This window comes from Symphalangus syndactylus, chromosome 8 (genome assembly GCF_028878055.3).
Source record: "Symphalangus syndactylus isolate Jambi chromosome 8, NHGRI_mSymSyn1-v2.1_pri, whole genome shotgun sequence".
Classification (NCBI taxonomy): Eukaryota; Metazoa; Chordata; class Mammalia; order Primates; family Hylobatidae; genus Symphalangus; species Symphalangus syndactylus.
In genome coordinates this window covers 20,597,644-20,618,254 of record NC_072430.2, presented here as the reverse complement: position 1 = coordinate 20,618,254, position 20,611 = coordinate 20,597,644, and the positions used below count along the sequence as shown (strand labels likewise).

The 20,611-nt window shown below is 51.3% G+C and overlaps 1 protein-coding gene across 5 annotated transcripts in view; it reads left to right on the top strand.

Moving 5' to 3' along the window:
- AK7 (adenylate kinase 7) overlaps positions 1 to 20,611 on the top strand; it is a 101,688-nt gene that overhangs the window by 55,580 nt on the left and 25,497 nt on the right. For 4 of the 5 annotated variants that reach the window (XM_055288250.2, XM_055288247.2, XM_055288251.2 and 1 more), the window contains 5 exons: positions 291 to 381; positions 8,706 to 8,783; positions 10,317 to 10,466; positions 15,197 to 15,325; positions 16,932 to 17,061. In XM_055288250.2, the coding sequence (XP_055144225.1) occupies positions 291 to 381; positions 8,706 to 8,783; positions 10,317 to 10,466; positions 15,197 to 15,325; positions 16,932 to 17,061 (578 nt within the window). The remainder of the gene's footprint in view (positions 1 to 290; positions 382 to 8,705; positions 8,784 to 10,316; positions 10,467 to 15,196; positions 15,326 to 16,931; positions 17,062 to 20,611) is intronic. The other variant, XM_055288249.2, reaches the window with a different exon arrangement.

Below are 20,611 nucleotides of genomic sequence, written 5' to 3'. Positions count from 1 at the left end.
TATGCTGGAAAGAAGACAGGTCCAGAACCAGATGGATCTGACCTCAAAAGCTGGTTCTTCCACTTTCGCAGTAGCTCTTCAGCCTGAGAAATGTCACCGAACTCCTTAGCATCTTCCTCATGTGGAGAATGCAGATAACCATCCCAACCCTGACCTTATTGAAAATGGAGATAACTTATCAAAGCACTAAACCCCACGCCCAGCCATGGGGGTGGTGGTCAGTGAATTCTAGTTTACTGCATCTCTTTCGCCTTTTCCCTCTGATGATTATTTTACCTGTGGGTCTGCAGAGTGATAGAAAACGTCATAGATCACGCGCCAAAGCCTCACTACCTGGTTGCTGTGGATGAATCTGTTCATACCCTGGAAGACATAGTCAAGGTACAGTGGGTTCATCCCATACTTTGATGACATATCGTAAATAGTTTTGCTGGCTGGGCGCGGTGGCTCATGCCTGTAATCCCAGCACTTTGGGAGTCTGAGGCGGGTGGATCACCTGAGGTCAGGAGCTCAAAACCAGCCTGACCAACATGATGAAACCCCATCTCTACTAAAATACAAAAATTAGCCGGGCATAAAGGCGGGTGCCTGTAATCCCAGCTACTCTGGAGGCTGAGACAAGAGAATTGCTTGAACCCGGGAGACGGTGGTTGCAGTGAGCCAAGATTGTGCCACTGCACTCCAGCCTGGGCGGCTGAGCAAGACTCCGTCTCCAAAAAAAAAGAAGTTTTGCCCCCAATCAGTTGTGCTAACAAAACTGGGACTCCTAAGAAGAATATCCGTAAAACCCAAACTCACTATCTGCATTTGCAGTATATACTTTAAGGTTACTACCAAAATAGCCTTTCTCTTTTATATGCACAGAGGGAAATAAGAAAGACCGCTGTAGGGCTCAGATTAAGAAGATGGCGATCATTGCACCCCAGACACACACGCAGATGCCACACCAGAATACGAAGATCCGCCAATAGGCACTTGCCCCAAAGTATTTATATGATCAGGTTCACCAACCTACTGGCCAATTCCAGGAGCTCTATTTTTAATATTATTTATTTGTTTATTTATTTGTTTTTTTGATACAGAATCTCACTCTTTCGCCCAGCCTGGAGTGCCGTGGTGTGATCATAGCTCACTGCACCCTTGACATCCTGGGCTCAAGAGAGCCTCCTGCGTCAGTTTCCCAAGTAGCTGGGAACACAGGCGTGCACTACCATACCGGGCTAATTTTCATTCTTTTTCTTTTTTTGTCAAGATGGGGTCGCCTGCCTGCCTGCCTGCCTGCCTGCCTGCCTGCCTGCCTGCCTGCCTTCCTTCCTTCCTTCCTTCCTTCCTTCCTTCCTTCCTTCCTTCCTTCCTTCCTTCCTTCCTTCCTTCCTTCCTTTCTTCCTTTCTTTCTTTCTTTCCCTCTCTGGCCCAGGCTGCAATCTACTCGGCTTGCTGCTGCCCGCGCCGCGGACTGCCTGGGACTGCCGGCGTGCGCCACCGCTGCCTGCCTTTTCTCCTTTGGATGCAGGCACGCGTTCGCCATCTTGGCCACGCTGGTCGCCGACTCCTGACGCCCAGTGCTCTGCCTGCCTCAGCCTCCCGAGGTACTGGGACTACAGACGGAGTCTCGCTCACCCAGTGCTCGGTGTTGCCCGGGCTGGAGTGCGGTGGCGTGGTCTGGCCTCGCGGCAGCCTCTACCCCCCGGCCGCCTGCCTTGGCCTGCCAGGGTGCTGGGATTGCAACCCCTGCCCGGCCGCCGCCCCATCTGGAAGGTGGGGAACGCCTCTGCCCGGCTGCCCCATCTGGGAGGTGAGGGGCACCTCTGCCCGGCCGCCCCGTCTGGGAGGTGAGGAGCGCCTCTGCCCGGCCGCCCCGTCTGGGAAGTGAGGAGCGCCTCTGCCCGGCCGCCCCGTCTGGGAAGTGAGGAGCGCCACTGCCCGGCCACCCACCGTCTGGGAAGTGAGGAGCGCCTCTGCCCGGCCACCCACCGTCTGGGAAGTGAGGAGCGCCTCTGCCCGGCCACCCACCGTCTGGGAAGTGAGGAGCGCCTCTGCCCGGCTGCCCTGTCTGGGAAGTGAGGAGCGCCTCTGCCCGGCCACCCACCGTCTGGGAAGTGAGGAGCGCCTCTGCCCGGCCACCCACCGTCTGGGAAGTGAGGAGCGCCTCTGCCCGGCCACCCACCGTCTGGGAAGTGAGGAGCGCCTCTGCCCGGCCACCCACCGTCTGGGAGGTGAGGAGCGCCTCTGCCCGGCCACCCACCGTCTGGGAGGTGAGGAGCGCCTCTGCCCGGCCACCCACCATCTGAGAGGTGAGGAGCGCCTCTGCCCGGCCACCCACTGTCTGGGAGGTGAGGAGCGCCTCTGCCCGGCCACCCCGTCTGGGAAGTGAGGAGCGCCTCTGCCCGGCCACCCATCGTCTGGGAAGTGAGGAGCGCCTCTGCCCGGCCACCCATCGTCTGGGAAGTGAGGAGCGCCTCTGCCCGGCCACCCTGTCTGGGAAGTGAGGAGCGCCTCTGCCCGGCCACCCCGTCTGGGAAGTGAGGAGCGCCTCTGCCCGGCCACCCATCGTCTGGGAAGTGAGGAGCGCCTCTGCCCGGCCACCCCGTCTGGGAAGTGAGGAGCGCCTCTGCCCGGCCACCCATCGTCTGGGAGGTGAGGAGCGCCTCTGCCCGGCCGCCCCATCCGGGAAGAGGTGAGGAGCGCCTCTGCCCGGCCGCCCCGGCCGGGAAGAAGTGAGGAGCGCCTCTGCCCGGCCGCCCCGTCCGGGAAGAAGTGAGGAGCGCCTCTGCCCGGCCGCCCCGTCCGGGAAGAAGTGAGGAGCGCCTCTGCCCGGCCGCCCCCGTCCGGGAAGAAGTGAGGAGCGCCTCTGCCCGGCCGCCCCCGTCCGGGAAGAAGTGAGGAGCGCCTCTGCCCGGCCGCCCCGTCTGGGAAGTGAGGAGCGCCTCTGCCCAGCCGCCCCGTCCGGGAAGAAATGAGGAGCGCCTCTGCCCGGGCGCCCCATCCGGGAAGAAGTAAGGAGCGCCTCTGCCCGTCCGCCCCATCGGGGAAGAAGTGAGGAGCGCCTCTGCCCGGCCACCCATCGTCTGGGAAGTGAGGAGTGCCTCTGCCCGGCCGCCCCGTCCGGGAAGAAGTGAGGAGCGCCTCTGCCCGGCCGCCCCGTCCGGGAAGAAGTGAGGAGCGCCTCTGCCCGGCCGCCCCGTCCGGGAAGAAGTGAGGAGCGCCTCTGCCCGGCCGCCCCGTCCGGGAAGAAGTGAGGAGCGCCTCTGCCCAGGCGCCCCATCCGGGAAGAAGTGAGGAGTGCCTCTGCCCGGCCACCCATCGTCTGGGAAGTGAGGAGCGCCTCTGCCCGGCCACCCACCGTCTGGGAAGTGAGGAGCGCCTCTGCCCGGCCGCCCCGTCTGGGAAGTGAGGAGCGCCTCTGCCCGGCCACCCACCGTCTGGGAAGTGAGGAGCGCCTCTGCCCGGCCGCCCCGTCTGGGAAGTGAGGAGCGCCTCTGCCCGGCCACCCATCGTCTGGGAAGTGAGGAGTGCCTCTGCCCGGCCGCCCCGTCTGGGAGGTGAGGAGCGCCTCTACCCGGCCGCCCCGTCCGGGAGGAAGTGAGGAGCGCCTCTGCCCGGCCGCCCCGTCCGGGAGGAAGTGAGGAGCGCCTCTGCCCGGCCGCCCCGTCCGGGAGGAAGTGAGGAGCGCCTCTGCCCGGCCGCCCCGTCCGGGAAGAAGTGAGGAGCGCCTCTGCCCGGCCGCCCCGTCTGGGAAGTGAGGAGCGCCTCTGCCCGGCCGCCCCGTCCGGGAAGAAATGAGGAGCGCCTCTGCCCGGGCGCCCCATCCGGGAAGAAGTGAGGAGCGCCTCTGCCCGGCCGCCCCATCCGGGAAGAAGTGAGGAGGGCCTCTGCCCGGCCACCCATCGTCTGGGAAGTGAGGAGCGCCTCTGCCCGGCCACCCACCGTCTGGGAAGTGAGGAGCGCCTCTACCCGGCCGCCCCGTCTGGGAAGTGAGGAGCGCCTCTGCCCGGCCACCCACCATCTGGGAAGTGAGGAGCGCCTCTGCCCGGCCACCCACCGTCTGGGAAGTGAGGAGTGCCTCTGCCCGGCCACCCACCGTCTGGGAAGTGAGGAGCGCCTCTGCCCGGCCGCCCATCGTCTGGGAAGTGAGGAGCGCCTCTGCCCGGCCACCCACCGTCTGGGAGGTGAGGAGCGCCTCTGCCCGGCCGCCCCGTCTGGGAAGTGAGGAGCGCCTCTGCCCAGCCACCCCGTCTGGGAAGTGAGGAGCGCCTCTGCCCGGCCACCCACCGTCTGGGAAGTGAGGAGCGCCTCTGCCCGGCCACCCATCGTCTGGGAAGTGAGGAGTGCCTCTGCCCGGCCGCCCCGTCTGGGAGGTGAGGAGCGCCTCTACCCGGCCGCCCCGTCCGGGAGGAAGTGAGGAGCGCCTCTGCCCGGCCGCCCCGTCCGGGAGGAAGTGAGGAGCGCCTCTGCCCGGCCGCCCCGTCCGGGAGGAAGTGAGGAGCGCCTCTGCCCGGCCGCCCCGTCCGGGAAGAAGTGAGGAGCGCCTCTGCCCGGCCGCCCCGTCTGGGAAGTGAGGAGCGCCTCTGCCCGGCCGCCCCGTCCGGGAAGAAATGAGGAGCGCCTCTGCCCGGGCGCCCCATCCGGGAAGAAGTGAGGAGCGCCTCTGCCCGGCCGCCCCATCCGGGAAGAAGTGAGGAGGGCCTCTGCCCGGCCACCCATCGTCTGGGAAGTGAGGAGCGCCTCTGCCCGGCCACCCACCGTCTGGGAAGTGAGGAGCGCCTCTGCCCGGCCGCCCCATCCGGGAAGAAGTGAGGAGCGCCTCTGCCCGGCCGCCCCGTCCGGGAAGAAGTGAGGAGCGCCTCTGCCCGGCCGCCCCGTCCGGGAAGAAGTGAGGAGCGCCTCTGCCCGGCCGCCCCGTCCGGGAAGAGGGGAGGAGCGCCTCTGCCCGGCCGCCCCGTCCGGGAAGAAGTGAGGAGCGCCTCTGCCCGGCCACCCATCGTCTGGGAGGTGAGGAGCGCCTCTGCCCGGCCACCCACCGTCTGGGAAGTGAGGAGCGCCTCTGCCCGGCCGCCCATCGTCTGGGAAGTGAGGAGCGCCTCTGCCCGGCCACCCACCGTCTGGGAGGTGAGGAGCGCCTCTGCCCGGCCGCCCCGTCTGGGAAGTGAGGAGCGCCTCTGCCCAGCCACCCCGTCTGGGAAGTGAGGAGCGCCTCTGCCCGGCCACCCACCGTCTGGGAAGTGAGGAGCGCCTCTGCCCGGCCACCCATCGTCTGGGAAGTGAGGAGTGCCTCTGCCCGGCCGCCCCGTCTGGGAGGTGAGGAGCGCCTCTACCCGGCCGCCCCGTCCGGGAGGAAGTGAGGAGCGCCTCTGCCCGGCCGCCCCGTCCGGGAGGAAGTGAGGAGCGCCTCTGCCCGGCCGCCCCGTCCGGGAGGAAGTGAGGAGCGCCTCTGCCCGGCCGCCCCGTCCGGGAAGAAGTGAGGAGCGCCTCTGCCCGGCCGCCCCGTCTGGGAAGTGAGGAGCGCCTCTGCCCGGCCGCCCCGTCCGGGAAGAAATGAGGAGCGCCTCTGCCCGGGCGCCCCATCCGGGAAGAGGGGAGGAGCGCCTCTGCCCGGCCGCCCCGTCCGGGAAGAAGTGAGGAGCGCCTCTGCCCGGCTGCCCCGTCGGGAAGAAGTGAGGAGCGCCTCTGCCCGGCCGCCCCGTCCGGGAAGAAGTGAGGAGCGCCTCTGCCCGGCCGCCCCGTCTGGGAGGTGAGGAGCGCCTCTGCCCGCCCACCCATCGTCTGGGAAGTGAGGAGCGCCTCTGCCCGGCCACCTATCGTCTGGGAAGATGTGAGGAGCGTCTCTGCCTGGCCGCCCCGTCTGGGAAGTGAGGAGCCCCTCTGTCCGGCCGCCCCGTGTCTGGGTAGAAGTGAGGAGCTCCTCTGCCTGGCCGCTCCGTCTGGGCGGTCTACCACGGAGGCCAGAAGCAATGTGGGGGCTGGACGTGGTGGCTCACGCCTGTGGTCCCGGCACTCTGGGGGGCGAGGCGGGTTGATCACTTCGGGCTAGGAGTTCGAGACCAGTCTGGCCAACTTGGCGAAACATGAAGAATACAACAGACAAACCAACCAACCAACTCAATGACAACAAAACAGGTCTACCCTGGAGTCATACTCTAATTTTTTCTATTTTCCTCCCTTTCTGATCCTTTATCCCACTTTCTTTTTCTTCCTCTTCCTTCTCCCTCTTCTTTGTCAAATAGAGGATTGAGTTATTATCACTGATCCATATAAAGTCCCTCTCTCATTTATTTTAACTCCCACCCCCATTTCTATTCCCCGACTTCCCATGTGCAACCTTCCTAATATGTTTGATACGCATCTTTTTGTTTGTATGTATTTTTAGAAAATGTTTATTGTTTTTGTATGCAAAAAAAATTAATAAAAAAAAAAAAAAAGATGGGGTCTCACCATGTCACCAGGCTGGTCTGAAACTCCTGAGCTCAAGTGATCCTCCCACCTCTGCCTCCCATAGTGCTGGGATTACAGGGGTAAGCCACAGTGCCTGGCTAAATTTGTTTGTTTTTAATTTTTTAGAGACAGGGTCTTGCTCTGTCACCCAGGCTGGAATGCAGTGGTGTGATCTTAGCTCACTGCAACCTCAAACTCCTGGGCTCAAGTGATCCTGCCACCTCGGCCTCTGAAAGTGCTAGGATTAGAGGTGTGAGCCATTGTGCCCAGCTTCAGGAGTCTAGATCTGGGACAGCTTCCTCTTCCAGTCCAGGCTGCTCTGGCTAAAGCAGCTACCATGTGGCTCAGCTAGCGCAGCCTTCTCCTGCCCTTCTCCTGGCTACTCCCTATTCATTTTTAAGATTCAGCTCAAGCCTGGGCAACATGGTGAAACCCCATCTCCACCAAAAAAAAAGATACAGAAATTAGCTGGGCATGGTGGTGTGCCTGTAGTCCCAGATACTCAGGAGGCTGAGGTGGGAGGATCACTTGAGCCCAGGAGGCAGAGGTTGCAGTGAGCCAAGATTGTGCCACTGCACACTAGCCTGGGTGACAAAGTGAGACCCTGTCAAAAAAAAAAAAAAAAAGAAAAAAATTTCAGTTCATCTATCTTCCTGTGCACTCTCCCTGCCTCATTCCCACCTCCTGCACGGGACAGGTGTGTCTCTTCATCCCAAGTTGTTTTAGTCTGTTTGAACTGCTGCAACAAAATACCATAAACCGAGTAGCTTATAAACAATAGAAATTTATTATTCACAGTTCCAGAGGCTGGGAAGTGCAAGATCAAGGCAGATTCTGCCAGGCACGGTGGCTCACACCTGTGATTCCAGCACTTTAAGAAGTTCAGGTGGAAGAATCACCTCAGGCCAGGAGTCCAAGACCGGCATTGGGCATAGTGAGACCCACTCTCTACAAAAAATTTTAAAAATTAGCCAGGCTTGGTGGTGCACATCTATAGTTCCATGTACTTGAGAGGCTAAGGTGCGAGGATTGCTTGAACCCAGGAATTCAAGGCTGCAGTGAGCTATAATTGCACCACTGCACTCCAGCCTGGGCAATAGAACAAGACCCTATCTCTAAAAAAAAAAAAAAAAAATTACGGCATGGCCCGGCATGGTAACTCACACCTGTAATCCCAGCAGTTTGGGAGGCCCAGGCAGGCGGATCCTTTGAGGTCAGGGGTTCGAGACCAGCCTGGCCATCATGGTGAAACCCCTTCTCTACTAAAAATACAAAAATTAGCCAGGCGTGGTGATGCATGCCTGTAATCCCAGCTACTCAGGAGGCTGAGGCAGGAGAATTGCTTGAATCTGGGAAGCAGAGATTGCAGTGAGCTGAGATTGTGCCACTGCACTCCAGCCTGGGTAACAGAGCAAGACCCTGTCTCAAAAACAAGCAAACAAAAAAATTGCGGGGAGAAAAAAAAAGGCAGATTCAGTGCCTGATGAGGGCCCGCTTTTTGGCTTCATAGATGTCACCTTCTCCCTGTGTCCTCACATAGTGGAGGGGCAAAGGCACTCTCTGGGGTCCTTTTATAAGACACTAATCTCATTCTTGAGGGCTCTACCCTCAAGACCCACTTTCCTAAAGGCCCCTCCTCCTACTACCATCAGCTTAAGGGTGAAGATCTCAACATGTGAATTCTGTGGGACACAGACATTCAGACTACAGCACAGAATCCCCTTTGCTGAGCTGCAAACACTACACATGATAAATATCTGTGTACAGTTCTGTCTCTCTTTTCACACTGGGAGCTCTTGAGGGCAGATCCTGGGCCACACTCATCGTTATCTCCACTACCTAGCACTAATGCTATTTTTAAAAATTCAATTATGTTCACATTCATTTGAGGGTGTTTGTTTGTTTGTTTGTTTGTTTGTTTTTGAGATGGAGTCTCGCTCTATCGCCCAGGCTGGAGTGCAGTGGTGTGATCTCGACTCACTGCAACCTCTGTCTCCCAGGTTCAAGCAATTCTCGTGTCTCAGCCTCCTGAGTAGCTGGAACTACATGCACACGCCACCATGCCTGGCTAACTTTTGTATTTTTAGTAGAGACGGGGTTTCCCCATGTCGGCCAGGTTGGTCTCAAACTCCTGATTTCAGGTGATCCGCCCACCTTGGCCTCCCAAAGTGCTGGGATTACAGGCGTGAGCCACTGCGCCCGGCCCATTTGAGTTTTATATAAAGTAAAACCTTCCAGGTAAACCAACTAATATTTCAATTTTCCTCTAACAGTGTATCAGTAAAAATGCTGGCCCTGGGAAAATCCAGAAAATACCCAGAGAAAATGCATACCTAACCAAGGACTTCACGGTTAGTATATGCGGTGTTTTGTTTTGTTTTTTTTAACTATCTTTCTCAATAATATTGAGTATTGTTATTTTTTTAATATCAGATAGGTTTTGGCTAAATAACATCGATCTGTGAGGGATTTGGAGTCAGAAGGCCTAGGTTCCAATGCCGTCTTCAACTCCTACCACACCACCAGATGTTCTACCCTAAGACCACTTACTCTTGTCTTCAGTTGTCTTTTCTGAAAAACCCCCAGAGGTCTTGGTCAGAAAATGTATTTGGGCCGGGCGCGGTGACTCACACCTATAATCCCAGCACTTTGGGGGGCCGAGGCAGGTGGATCACCTGAGGTCAGGAGTTTGAGACCAGTGTGACCAACAGGGTGAAACCCTGTCTCTACTAAAAATACAAAATTAGCTGGGCATGGTGACACATGCCTGTAATCCCAGCTACTTGGAAGGCTGAGACAGGAGAATCACTTGAACCCGGGAGGCAGAGGTTGCGGTCAGCCTAGATCACGTCATTGCACTCCAGCCTGGGCAACAAGAGAGAAACTCCATCTCAAAATAAAAAAAAATAAAAAAATAAAGAAACAAAACAAAATGTATTTGGATGCTATTTGATACGTAAAATGCCATTCAAACACTGGGAATTATTTTCTTTGTCCTCTTTCTAAAATTCAAAGCAGGCTGAGATTCCATCACAACAACAAAAAAAAAAATAGGGTTTTTTGCAGTGTGCTTTTCAAGCTTGCATTAGAATGCAATTCTTTTTAAGAATAAATTGCATCTAAACATTGCACTCGAATATGTTTCTGAAAGGACTGATATTATTGGTTGCCTTAAGGAGCAGAACTGGGTGGGTGATGGTCAAAGGTCAGAGGGAATATTTTTCTTTCTCTTTTTTTTTTTTTTTTTTTTGAGATGGAGTCTAGCTTAGTCTCCCAGGCTGGAGTGCAGTGGTGCGATCTCGGCTCACTGCAAGTTCCACCTCCCGGGTTCACGCCATTCTCCTGCCTCAGCCTCCCAAGTAGCTGGGACTACAGGCGCCCGCCACCACACCTGGCCAATTTTTTGTATTTGTATTTTTAGTAGAGACGGAGTTTCACAGTGTTAGCCAGGATGATCTCGACCACCTGACCTTGTGATCCACCCGCCTTGGCCTCCCAAAGTGCTGGGATTACAGGCATGAGCTATGGCGCCCGGCAGGGATATCTTTCTCTACACCTTTTGTTCTTTTGGATTTTGAACCATGAAACTGCAGTATTCAAAAAGTAGATGCAATTAAAATTTTTAAAAAAGAAAATTTGGATTTCCAGTATCTTCCTACTTGTTCAGCCAGAAGGTAGCCCGCCATCAGAGTAGACATGGAGACTGTTTAGAAGTAACGTAATATCACACAGGTACTCTGTAAATACTCAGTGCTGGATTAATTGACTTCCACGTTTAGTGAATGTATATTGTTTTTCTTTAATAACTGTAGCGATTTTGGTCTGTTAGGACAGTCAGAATTAAACAAAAAAAGACAAATCTCTAATTGTGCTCTATCTTTCAGCAAGATTGTCTTGACCATTTACTGGTCAACTTAAGAATGGAAGCGCTCTTTGTGAAGGAGAATTTTAATATTCGATGGGCTGCCCAAACAGGATTTGTGGAAAATATCAACAATATCCTCAAGGAGTATAAGCAAAGCAGAGGATTAATGGTAACTATCACTGTTTCCCACTGAAACTTCTGATTCAAGCAAAATGAATCAAACATCTAGTGTGATGATGCCAATGGAAGTATTTGCTTTTTTAAACGTTCAAATTTCTAATTTCAAGTTTTTCAAATTTGACAAATTTGTCCAGGTCTAACAAATTTACATGTATATCAAATTAATACCTGTGAACCAAACGTGAACAGTTTTAAATATTAGATAATAATGTATGCAAATTTATCTAATTTAATAATTAGATAATATCTAATAATGTATGCAAATTATATAATTTAAACATTAGATAATAATGTATGCAAATTGCACATGATAGCAAGCTCAAGAGTGATATTGCAGTGTTGTCCATATAAAGAAGAATATTAAATAGGGAAAAATATCAAGTGCCTTACTGGCTGGTTTGTTTCAGTCCTGGGTGTACATGTGGGAGGTAGAAGAAGCCTAATTACTACTTTGATCTCTTTCTAAGTGGTCAGAGGACTCACTGGTCATTTTAATTATCACAACTTTTCAAGGTAGATATTCTTTTTTAAAAATTAATTAACTGAAATGGACAAATAGATTACATACATGTATCCTGTACGACATAATGTTTTGAAATATGTAGACATTGTGGAATGGCTAAATCGAGCTAATTAACATCTGTTTTAACTCACACACTTACCATTTTTTTATGGTGAAAGGTAGATATTCTTATCTCCATAGTATAGATGAGGAAACAAAGGCTCAAAGAGATGAAGCAACCTTTTTTTTTTTTTTTATTGCGACAGAGTCTCACTCTGTTGCCCAGGCTGGAGTGCAGCAGTGTGATCTCAGCTCACAGCAACATTCGCCTCCTGGGTTCAAGTGATTCTCATGCCTCAGCCTCCTGAGTAGTACCTGAGATTACAGGTGTGCACCACCACACCTGGCTAATTTTTGTAATTTTCGTAGAGACGGGGTTTCACCATGTGGACCAGGCTGGTTTCAAACTCCTGGCCTCAAGCAATCTGCCTGCGTTGGCCTCCCAAAGTGCTGGGATTACAGGCTTGAGCCACCGCGCCTGGCTGCAGCAACTTTTTCTTTTTCTTTCTTTCTTTTTTTTTTTTGAGACAGCCTTGCTCCATAGCCCAGGCTGGAGGGCAGTGGCACGATCTCGGCTCACTGCAACCTCTGCCTCCCAGGTTCAAGTGATCCTCCTGCCTCATCCTCCTGAGTAGGTAGCAACTTTTTCAAGATCACACAGCTAGTCAGAGATTCACACTAGGTAGGACGCAGACTTAACTAGAATGTCCACATCTAACCGCAGGGCCGCCACACCTGCCTCTCTGAAATCAGATTAAGCACCTGCATAGAGCATTGGATTTATCCCAGGGAAACATTCTAAAGACAAAAGTAGGTCATACATGAGAAAGTGTTTTGAAAACTGTAAAATGGCGTATGTGAGTAACAGGTGTCATCATAATCATAATTATCACTGTTGGAGGGAACGCTCCACATAGCAAGCATAGTGTCACCATCATATCCTTAGAACCGTATTCTCTTGGGAAAAAAAAAAAAACATGTCTAGTTAAGAATAAGCAAAACATGTACCACTTAGCAAAAGAAATAATGATCTCTTTAAGCATCTAAGATCCTCATTGTGGCTGTACCGGGAGGTTATCCTGAGATATACACAAACCCAACCTCAGAGGTTAGACTACTGTCCTCTCTAGGTCAACTGTAACAACAACACACAGAGTAGAAATATGACAAGACACTTTGAAGAGACCGTATGGTTCCTGATGAGCAAGACTGGACAAGAACATGATAGAAGGAATAGTATATCTAAAAACTAAATAGGGTATGTCTGTCCCTAGGGGCAGTTAGCCACAGGAAACACTACCGAGGCCAGTGTAGACCCACAGGTGTCACCCGGTGACATCCCCAAAAGATGGAGTCTCAAGCCAGGCACTTGTGTGATCGCAGTTCCTTTAGCAAGGAAAAGTCATTGCTGCTTCAGAGACAGATGCATCAAGCCACCTTGACCCATTGCTTCCAGTCAGTTCATCCTACTCCCCTTGTTCTGATCAAAGCTCATCAAGCAGCCCTGTAAGACATGGCTCCCAGTGTCTGTCTGCTTGAAGGGAGTAAATGTACCAAATATGTGGACTTGGAGTATTTGATTCGGTGGCAGGTCATACTTCTCACTGTAAATAAATGAGTAGATTGGCATCCTGGTTTTACGCCTGAATAAAGTGAGCCCATGCCAGGAGAAAGGACCCACCGTTGGTCCATGGACAAATGAGACACCTGAACTTGCTCAGTTAACTGCCGGTTCTCAGGCCTTGATGAATGCACTGCACCTCTCCAGGGGCCCAGCCCTGCTCATCAGGACTCAGCTCCGGAACTGCTTTCCCTCACACCTGCCTCCTTCCACTGCCTGCCATCATCCCTATCCGACGGGGCCGCACTCCTCACCAGAACCATCCATCATCTGTATCCGATGGGACCACACTCGCCAGAACCATCCATCATCCCTATCCAATGGGACAGCACTACTCTCTAGAACCACCCTGTGTGCTGCCTACTTCCTTCACCGTCTTGGTTTCCTCAACTGTCAAATGGTAGTAATGATAATAAGCAATTCGGTGGATGAAATTATATAATCTGTAAGCATACAGACACTCTACCAATGGGAATCCTTTTCATGCGCTCAATTCTAAAATTTACCTTGCAAAATATGGGCCCTCAGTTTCACAACTATTTGGACCATTTTGAAATAAATAACTATATGTTACTGATATGTTGACCTCTGTTAGAAATGAATATTTACTCATTGATTATGAACACCATAGGGCTTCTTTAGCATTCAATCAAGTTTATCAGCAGGAGAAATGGTGTGTTTTTTTTAAATATGTTTTTAAAAATTGAGACACGGTGTTGCTCTGTTGCCCAGGTTGGAGTGCAGTGGTAGGACTGCGACTCACTGCAGCCTAGACCTCCTGGGCTTAAGCACTCCTCCTGCCTCAGCCTGGGCCACCAAGTAGCTGGGACCACAGGCACATGTGACTATGCCCAGCCAATATTTAAAAAAAAATTTTTTTTTTGTAGAGACGGGGATCTCACTATATTGCTGAAGCTGGCCTCGTTTTTTGTAGAGAGGAGGATCTCACTATATTGCTCAGGCTCACCTCGAACTCCTGGGCTCCAGGGATCCTCCTGCCTCAGTCTCCTAAACTGCTGGGATTACAGGCATGAGCCACAATGCCTGGCCTAAACATTAGAATAAATTAACTGTGTTAAAAATAACTGGCCAGGTGCGATGGCTCATGCCTGTAATCCTAGCACTTTGGGAGGTCGAGGTGGGTGGATCACCTGAGGTCAGGAGTTTGAGACCAGCCTGGCTAACATGGTGAAACCCCATTTCTACAAAAAATACAAAAAAATTAGCTGAGTGTGGTGGCGTGCGCCTGTAATCCCCAGGTACTCAGGAGGTTAAGGCAGGAGAATCGCTTGAACCCAGGAGGCGGAAGTTGCAGTGAGCCAAGATGATGCCATTGCACTCCAGCTTGGGCAACAAGAGTGAAACTCTGTCTCAAAATAGTAACAATAATAATAATAATTGAAGACCAAGCCAGGTGCAGTGGCTCACACCTGTAATCCCAACGCTTTGGGAGGCTGAGGCAGGAGGATTGCTTGAGTGCAGGAGTTCGGGACCAGCCTGAGCCACACAGTGAGATCTCATCTCTACAGAAAGTATAAAAATTAGACGAACATGGTGGTGTGCATCTGTAGTCCCAGATACTTGTGAGGCTGAGCTGGGAGGATAGTTTGAGCCCAGGAGTTCGAGGCTGCAGTGAGCTGTGATTGCACCACTACACACCAGCCTGGGCAACAGAGGGAGCACCTATCTCAATACAAAACAAAACAAAACAAATAATTAAAGACCAAATTCAGTACAGAAATAGTATTCAGTCAGTAAATTAGGCCCTTTGCACACTGAACCAGAAATTCTTTGCTTTGTTACTGTTCCAAAGGTAGCACAATGCCCTGTACTGTGCACTGTCTTGTGAAACTGGCAGCGGGTAATTCCTGAGCACTTACTCTTTAGTGATCTGAGTTGTTCCTGACACATCTTCTTATGTGGTCCTATCCACCAGCCCCAGATCAGCCCATGTAGTTGGTGCCTATTGAATACCTACTGAATGAATGGACATGAACCAGAACATGAACTGTCTGACCAGGGGGCAGATGCTTTTGGGATGATGTGGCAGCCACCCTGGTGGTGGCGGTTGGGGTAGAGGCGTGACTCTGGAGTCTCCACAGAAGAGTGAGAGTTAGCCTGCAGGGTCCAGAGACTTTATTTTCAAAAGGCACTCCCAGCCAGGCGTGGTGGCTCACTTCCCGGCAGTTTGGGAAGCTGAGGCGGGTAGATCACTTGAGACCAGGAGTTCAAGACCAGCCTGGCCAACATGGAGAAAACTCGTCTCTACAAAAAAATACAAAAATTAGCCGGGCATGGTGGTGCGCACATGTAGTCTCAGCTTCTCAGGAGGCTGAGGCAGAGAATCGCTTGAACCTAGGAGGTGAAGGTTGCAGGAAGCGAGATCATGCCACTGCACTACAGCCTGAGCAACAGAGTGAGACTCTGTCTCAAAAAAAAAAAAAAAAAAAAGCACTCTCCTGAAATAAAAAACCACTCTGTCTAGCTACAGATCATTCAGAGCTTACTGTATGTTCCTTACTCTATCCTCTTTCAGCCAATCAAGATCTGCATTCTCGGTCCCCCTGCTGTGGGAAAATCCAGTATTGCTGAAGAATTGGCCAAGTACTACAAACTGCATCACATCCAACTGAAGGATGTCATTTCTGAAGCCATAGCAAAACTGGTAGCACTTTAAACTATTTTCCTGGGCATTTTAATTAATTACTATATTGTTCTTAGGGTAAAAAGATGTATATTATTCTAATTAGCCAGCCGGACGCAGTTTAGATGATTCCAATTTTGTTGGCAACATCTAAGGCATCTTAATCAGTAGCCAGGGGAACATCTGGCTTCTCTTCCCCCTCGGGCCTGAGCAGAGTGTTGACTTTGGCCACATTGGCATCAGAGAGCTTCTTCACAGCCTGTTGGATGTGGCACTTGCTGGCTTTGGTACCTGCAATGAACACAAGTGTGTGTTTGTCTCCTCTCTTCGTGGCCAACTCAGGGGTCAGGGGAAGTTAGTTGATGATGGCAGAGTGGTCATGCTGGTTTCTCCTGAGGACACTCTTGGGAGGATGTCTGGGCTGTCCCCAGAGCCGCAGTGTCCTGGGACACTGGAAGGTGGATGACGTGTGGATCTTCTTTTCTCTGTGGCTGTGGACACCTTTCAGCACTGCCTTCTTGGCCTTCAAAGCTTTTGCTTTGGCTTTGGCTTGGGGAAAGAAAGGAGCTTCCTTCTTTACCTTCAGAGCCATCTTGTAAAATGGCTTTTTTTTTTTTTTTTTGGAGATGGAGCCTCACTTTGTCACCCAAGCTGGAGTGCAGTGGCACGATCTCAGCTCACTGCAACCTCCCCCTCCCGGGTTCAAGCAGTTCTCCTGCCTCAGCCTCCCAAGTAGCTGGGATTACAGGCGCATGCCACCATGCCCGGCTAATTTTTGTGTTTTTAGTAGATACGGGGTTTCACCATGTTGGCCAGGCTGGTCTTGAACTCCTGAGCTCAGGTGATCTGCCCGCCTTGACCTCCCAAAGTGCTGGGATTACAAGTGTGAGCCACCATGCCCAGCCTGAAATGGCTTTTAACTACTTTATTGGGAATTTTAACATTTTAGAAATGCTTTTTTTAGTTTTATAATTAATAAGCAACTAATTTTATATGTCAATAAACAGGAGATTTGTTATTTTAATTGGATTTTCTTGTTGCCCCCAGTTATGAAAACACGACACTCTACAAGGCCTTCCTCTGAGACGGAAGCAGCTTCCATGGGTTGCCCTTGAAATTTAGTCTGCCTCCAGCTGTGGTTCAAAGTATAGATTGTGTTCTCTCTGTTGCCTGGAACACTTTTAGGTGTTTTATTCGTGTCGTATGTTTCTCAGGGTATTATCAAACTTTATTTATAAACTGCTTTGTATCATTTTATTGGAAATGGCAGATACTGAGCTAGCTTTCATAAATGATTATTAAAAGTCTTGATTTCTACAACGTGTGGTTCCTTCAAGTAAGATACAACCCAATACCTTAGAATAACGCATTAGAAAAATGTTGACTCAAGCAGTTCTGGCATTAGCACAAAAATATACTATTCTCTTAAATATGCTGTAAGAAAAACCTCAAGGATCTCGTGTGTCTTTGTGGATATGCACATCCTGCAAAATTTTGCATGACAGCTGTCATAGGGTACATGTCCTATTTGGGTCCCAAGCTTTTTCCAGGATCACCTGCCAGCTGATTTGTGAGTAGCAAATGAATGCGGGACATCATCCAATGTGAATATCCCTGTGGTATGCAGGAGGCGATTGTTGCCCCTAAGGATGTAGGGGAAGGAGAAGAAGAAGTCGAAGAGGAGGAGGAGGAGGAGAGTGTGGAAGATGCACAGGAGCTCCTAGATGGCATCAAGGAGAGCATGGAGCAGAACGCAGGTAACACACACCCAGCAGAGAGCCGCGCTGCTCTTGTGAACAGTGTCTATTTTTTAAAAATCTGGTTGTAAAAGACTGTTTAAAAAAAAAAAAAAAGACTGAAGTACAGGCAGGCACCATGGCTCATGCCTGTAATCCCAGCACTTTGGGAGTCTGAGGTGGGAGGATCACTTGAGGCCAGGAGTTTGAGACCAGCCTGAGCAGCACAGCAAAACCCCATCTCTACAAAAAAATACAAAAATTAGCTAGGCATGGCCAGGCGCAGTGGCTCATGCCTGTAATCCCAGCACTTTGGGAGGCCGAGGTGGGTGGATCACCTGAGGTCATGAGTTTGAGACCAGCCTAGCCAACATGGTGAACCCCATCTCTACTAAAAATACAAAAAATTAGCCAGGTGTGGTGCCGCACACCTGTAGTCCCAGCTACTCAGGAGGCTGAGGCAGGACAATTGCTTGAAGCTGGGAGGCGGAGACTGCAGTGAGCCAAGTTCATGCCATTGCACTCCAGCCTGGGCAACAAGAGTGAAACTCCGTCTCAAAAAAAAAAAAAAATTAGCTGGGCATGGTGGCATGTGCCTATAGTCCCAGTTATTTGGAGGTTGAGGCAGGAGGATCACTTGAGCCTGGGAGATTGAAGCTGTAGTAAGCATGATCATGCCCTTGCACTCCAGCCTTGGTGACAGAGTAAGATCCTGTCTCAACAAAAAAAAAAAAAGAGAGAGAGAGAAAAGTACAGAAATTATAACAAAAAAAATTCCTTCATAATCTCATTGTTAACATTTTGGTGATGATCTGTTGGTAGGATGGGGAAGAACTTCCTAAGTTAAAAAGAAAAAATCAGCTGCTCACGGTGGCTCATGCCCTTAATCCCAGCACTTTGGGAAGCCAAGGTGGGCGGATCACCTGAGGTCAGGAGTTTGAGACCGGCTTGGCCAACATGGTGAAAACCCGTCTCTATTAAAAATACAAAAATTAGCTGGGCATGGTGGCACGTGCCTGTAATCCCAGCTACTTGGGAAGGTGAGGCAGGAGAATCGCTTGAACCCGGGAGGTGGAGGCTGCAGTGAGCCGAGATCGTGCCACTGCACTCCAGTCTGGGTGACAGAGGAAGACTCCATCTCAAAAAAAAGAAAAAAAAATCACACTTATGTTCATAAATCACTGGAACCCAGGAGGCAGAGGTTGCAGTGAGCCGAGATCACACCACTGCACTCCAACCAATCAGTTGGTTATCCTTTTAATTGGGCAAACCAAGAAAAAATATTGCCACTGATATGATAAATTAATATCCTTAATATATAAAATGTTCAGGCAAATTGATAAGAGAGTTATGAAATCCTTAATAGAAAAAAATGGATGAGGCCGGGCGTGGTGGCTCATGCCTGTAATGCTAGCACTTTGGGAGGCAGAGGCAGGTGGATCACGAGGTCAGGAGATCAAGACCATCCTGGCTAACACGGTGAAACCCCGTCTCTACTAAAAATACAAAAATTAGCCAGGCACAGTGGCAGGTGCCTGTAGTCCCAGCTACTCGGGAGGCTGAGGCAGGAGAATGGCGTGAACCCGGGAGGCAGAGCTTGCAGTGAGCCAATATCATGCCACTGCACTCCAGCCTGGGCGACAGAGCGAGACTCTGTCTCCAAAAAAAAAAAAAGGTTAGAAACAGGGTGCCAGGAGCAAGGAAGTATGCCACCCCCTGAGGAGAGACAAGAATGTCTAATAATCAGGCTAACAGGACTCAGCAAATATTGAACTTCATTTATTTATTTACTTATTTATTTATTTTTGAGAATGAGTCTCACTCTATCACTCAGGCTGGAGTGCAATGGTGTGATCTCAGCTCACTGCAACCTCTGCCTCCCGGCTTCAAGCAATTCTCAGCCTCCTGAGTAGCTGGGATTACAGGCACACACCACCATGGCCAGCTAATTTTTTGTATTTTTAGTAGAGATGGGGTTTCGCCATGTTGGCCAGACTGGTCTCGAACTCCTGGCCTCAAGTGATCTGCCTGCCTTGGCCTCCAAAAGTGCTGGGATTACAGGCGTGAGCCACTGTGCTTGACCGAGCATAATTTATTGACGAAGACTTATATAATTGGCCTTTGCAAGGGCCCAGAAATCTTTTCCAAGGCTTAACCTAACAGTTAAGTACCAACTGAGCTCTTTTCACGCTTGGGAAGGTGACCACATAGAACAAGAATTAGAGCAGAGATAGTGCTCAGCTGAGGACACTCACTGAGGCCCCCAGGGTCCAGAAGAGGCTGTACTCGCACTCTGTTCTTCCCCCAGGTGTGAGAAGCCAAACAGGTTCAGCAGCCTCTGACAAGAGCGATGTAAGAGGGGCCCTGGGAGGGGGCAGAGGAAGTGGTTGTGTGGGGAAGATAAGTCTTTAGAACAGCCAGCATCCCTCGAAGCTCCTCACCCACATGTGACTCCCCACTTCCCCACTTCCTACAAGACTGGAATCATTCGGTTCCTTTTAACTTTCTCAAGTGTGTCCAAAAATCCCTTCTATCCGTATTTACCTGAGACGAAAACACGGACCTTGCCTATGTTTGAACAAAACAAGACCTTTGAACCCATGGCACTGAGATTAGCTCACTTCTCCCTCACATGACTGCATTTGTTATCACATGATTCCAGTGATTCTAGCAAAACGAGTTTCCCAGTCCCACAGTGAGGCCCCTCCATGTCCTAACTCCACTCCCATCGGCCCCTGACGGTGCAGCAAAATAAGGGCTTTGTTACACCATAGAGTGTGCTAATTACAGATTTTGTGCTCACTTTACATATTTCAAAAGCATTGTGAAATTACTGGATCTAGTTGGTAGGATTCCTGGTGATCATTGGACTAGTCTTTCAACTTTTCTCTGAGTTTGAAAATAAAAAGGGGAAGAGCCGGGCGCTTGTAATCCCAGCACTTTCGGAGGACAAGGCGGGAGGATCATGAGATCAGGAGATCGAGACCACGGTGAAACCCCGTCTCTACTAAAAATACAAAAAATTAGCCAGGCGTGGTGGCGGGCGCCTGTAGTCCCAGCTACTCAGGAGGCTGAGGCAGGAGAATGGCGTGAACCCGGAGGGCGGAGCTTGCAGTGAGCCGAGATCCTGCCACTGCACTCCAGCCTGGGCGACAGAGCAAGACTCCGTCTCAAAAAAAAAATAAATAAATAAATAAATAAAAAATAAAAAGGGGAAGAAAAGTCTGTAAATGTACCAACTTGTTGATGTCTCTACTGTACATGGGTCATTGTAAAATCTTGGCTTGCAGCTAATTTTTTTTTTAAACAAAACGCATATTATTACTGTAATCAAGGCAAAGTTTCTTAAAACAGTTAACCTTGGCCGGGCTTGGTGGCTCATGCCTGTAATCCCAGCACTTTGGGAGGCCAAAGAGGGCGGATCATGAGATCAGGAGTTCAAGACCAGCCTGGCCAACATGGTGAAACCCTGTCTCTACTAAAGATACAAAAAATTAGCCAGGTGTGGTGGTAGATGCCTGTAATCCCAGCTACTTGGAAGGCTGAGGCAGGAGAATCGCTTGAACCCTAG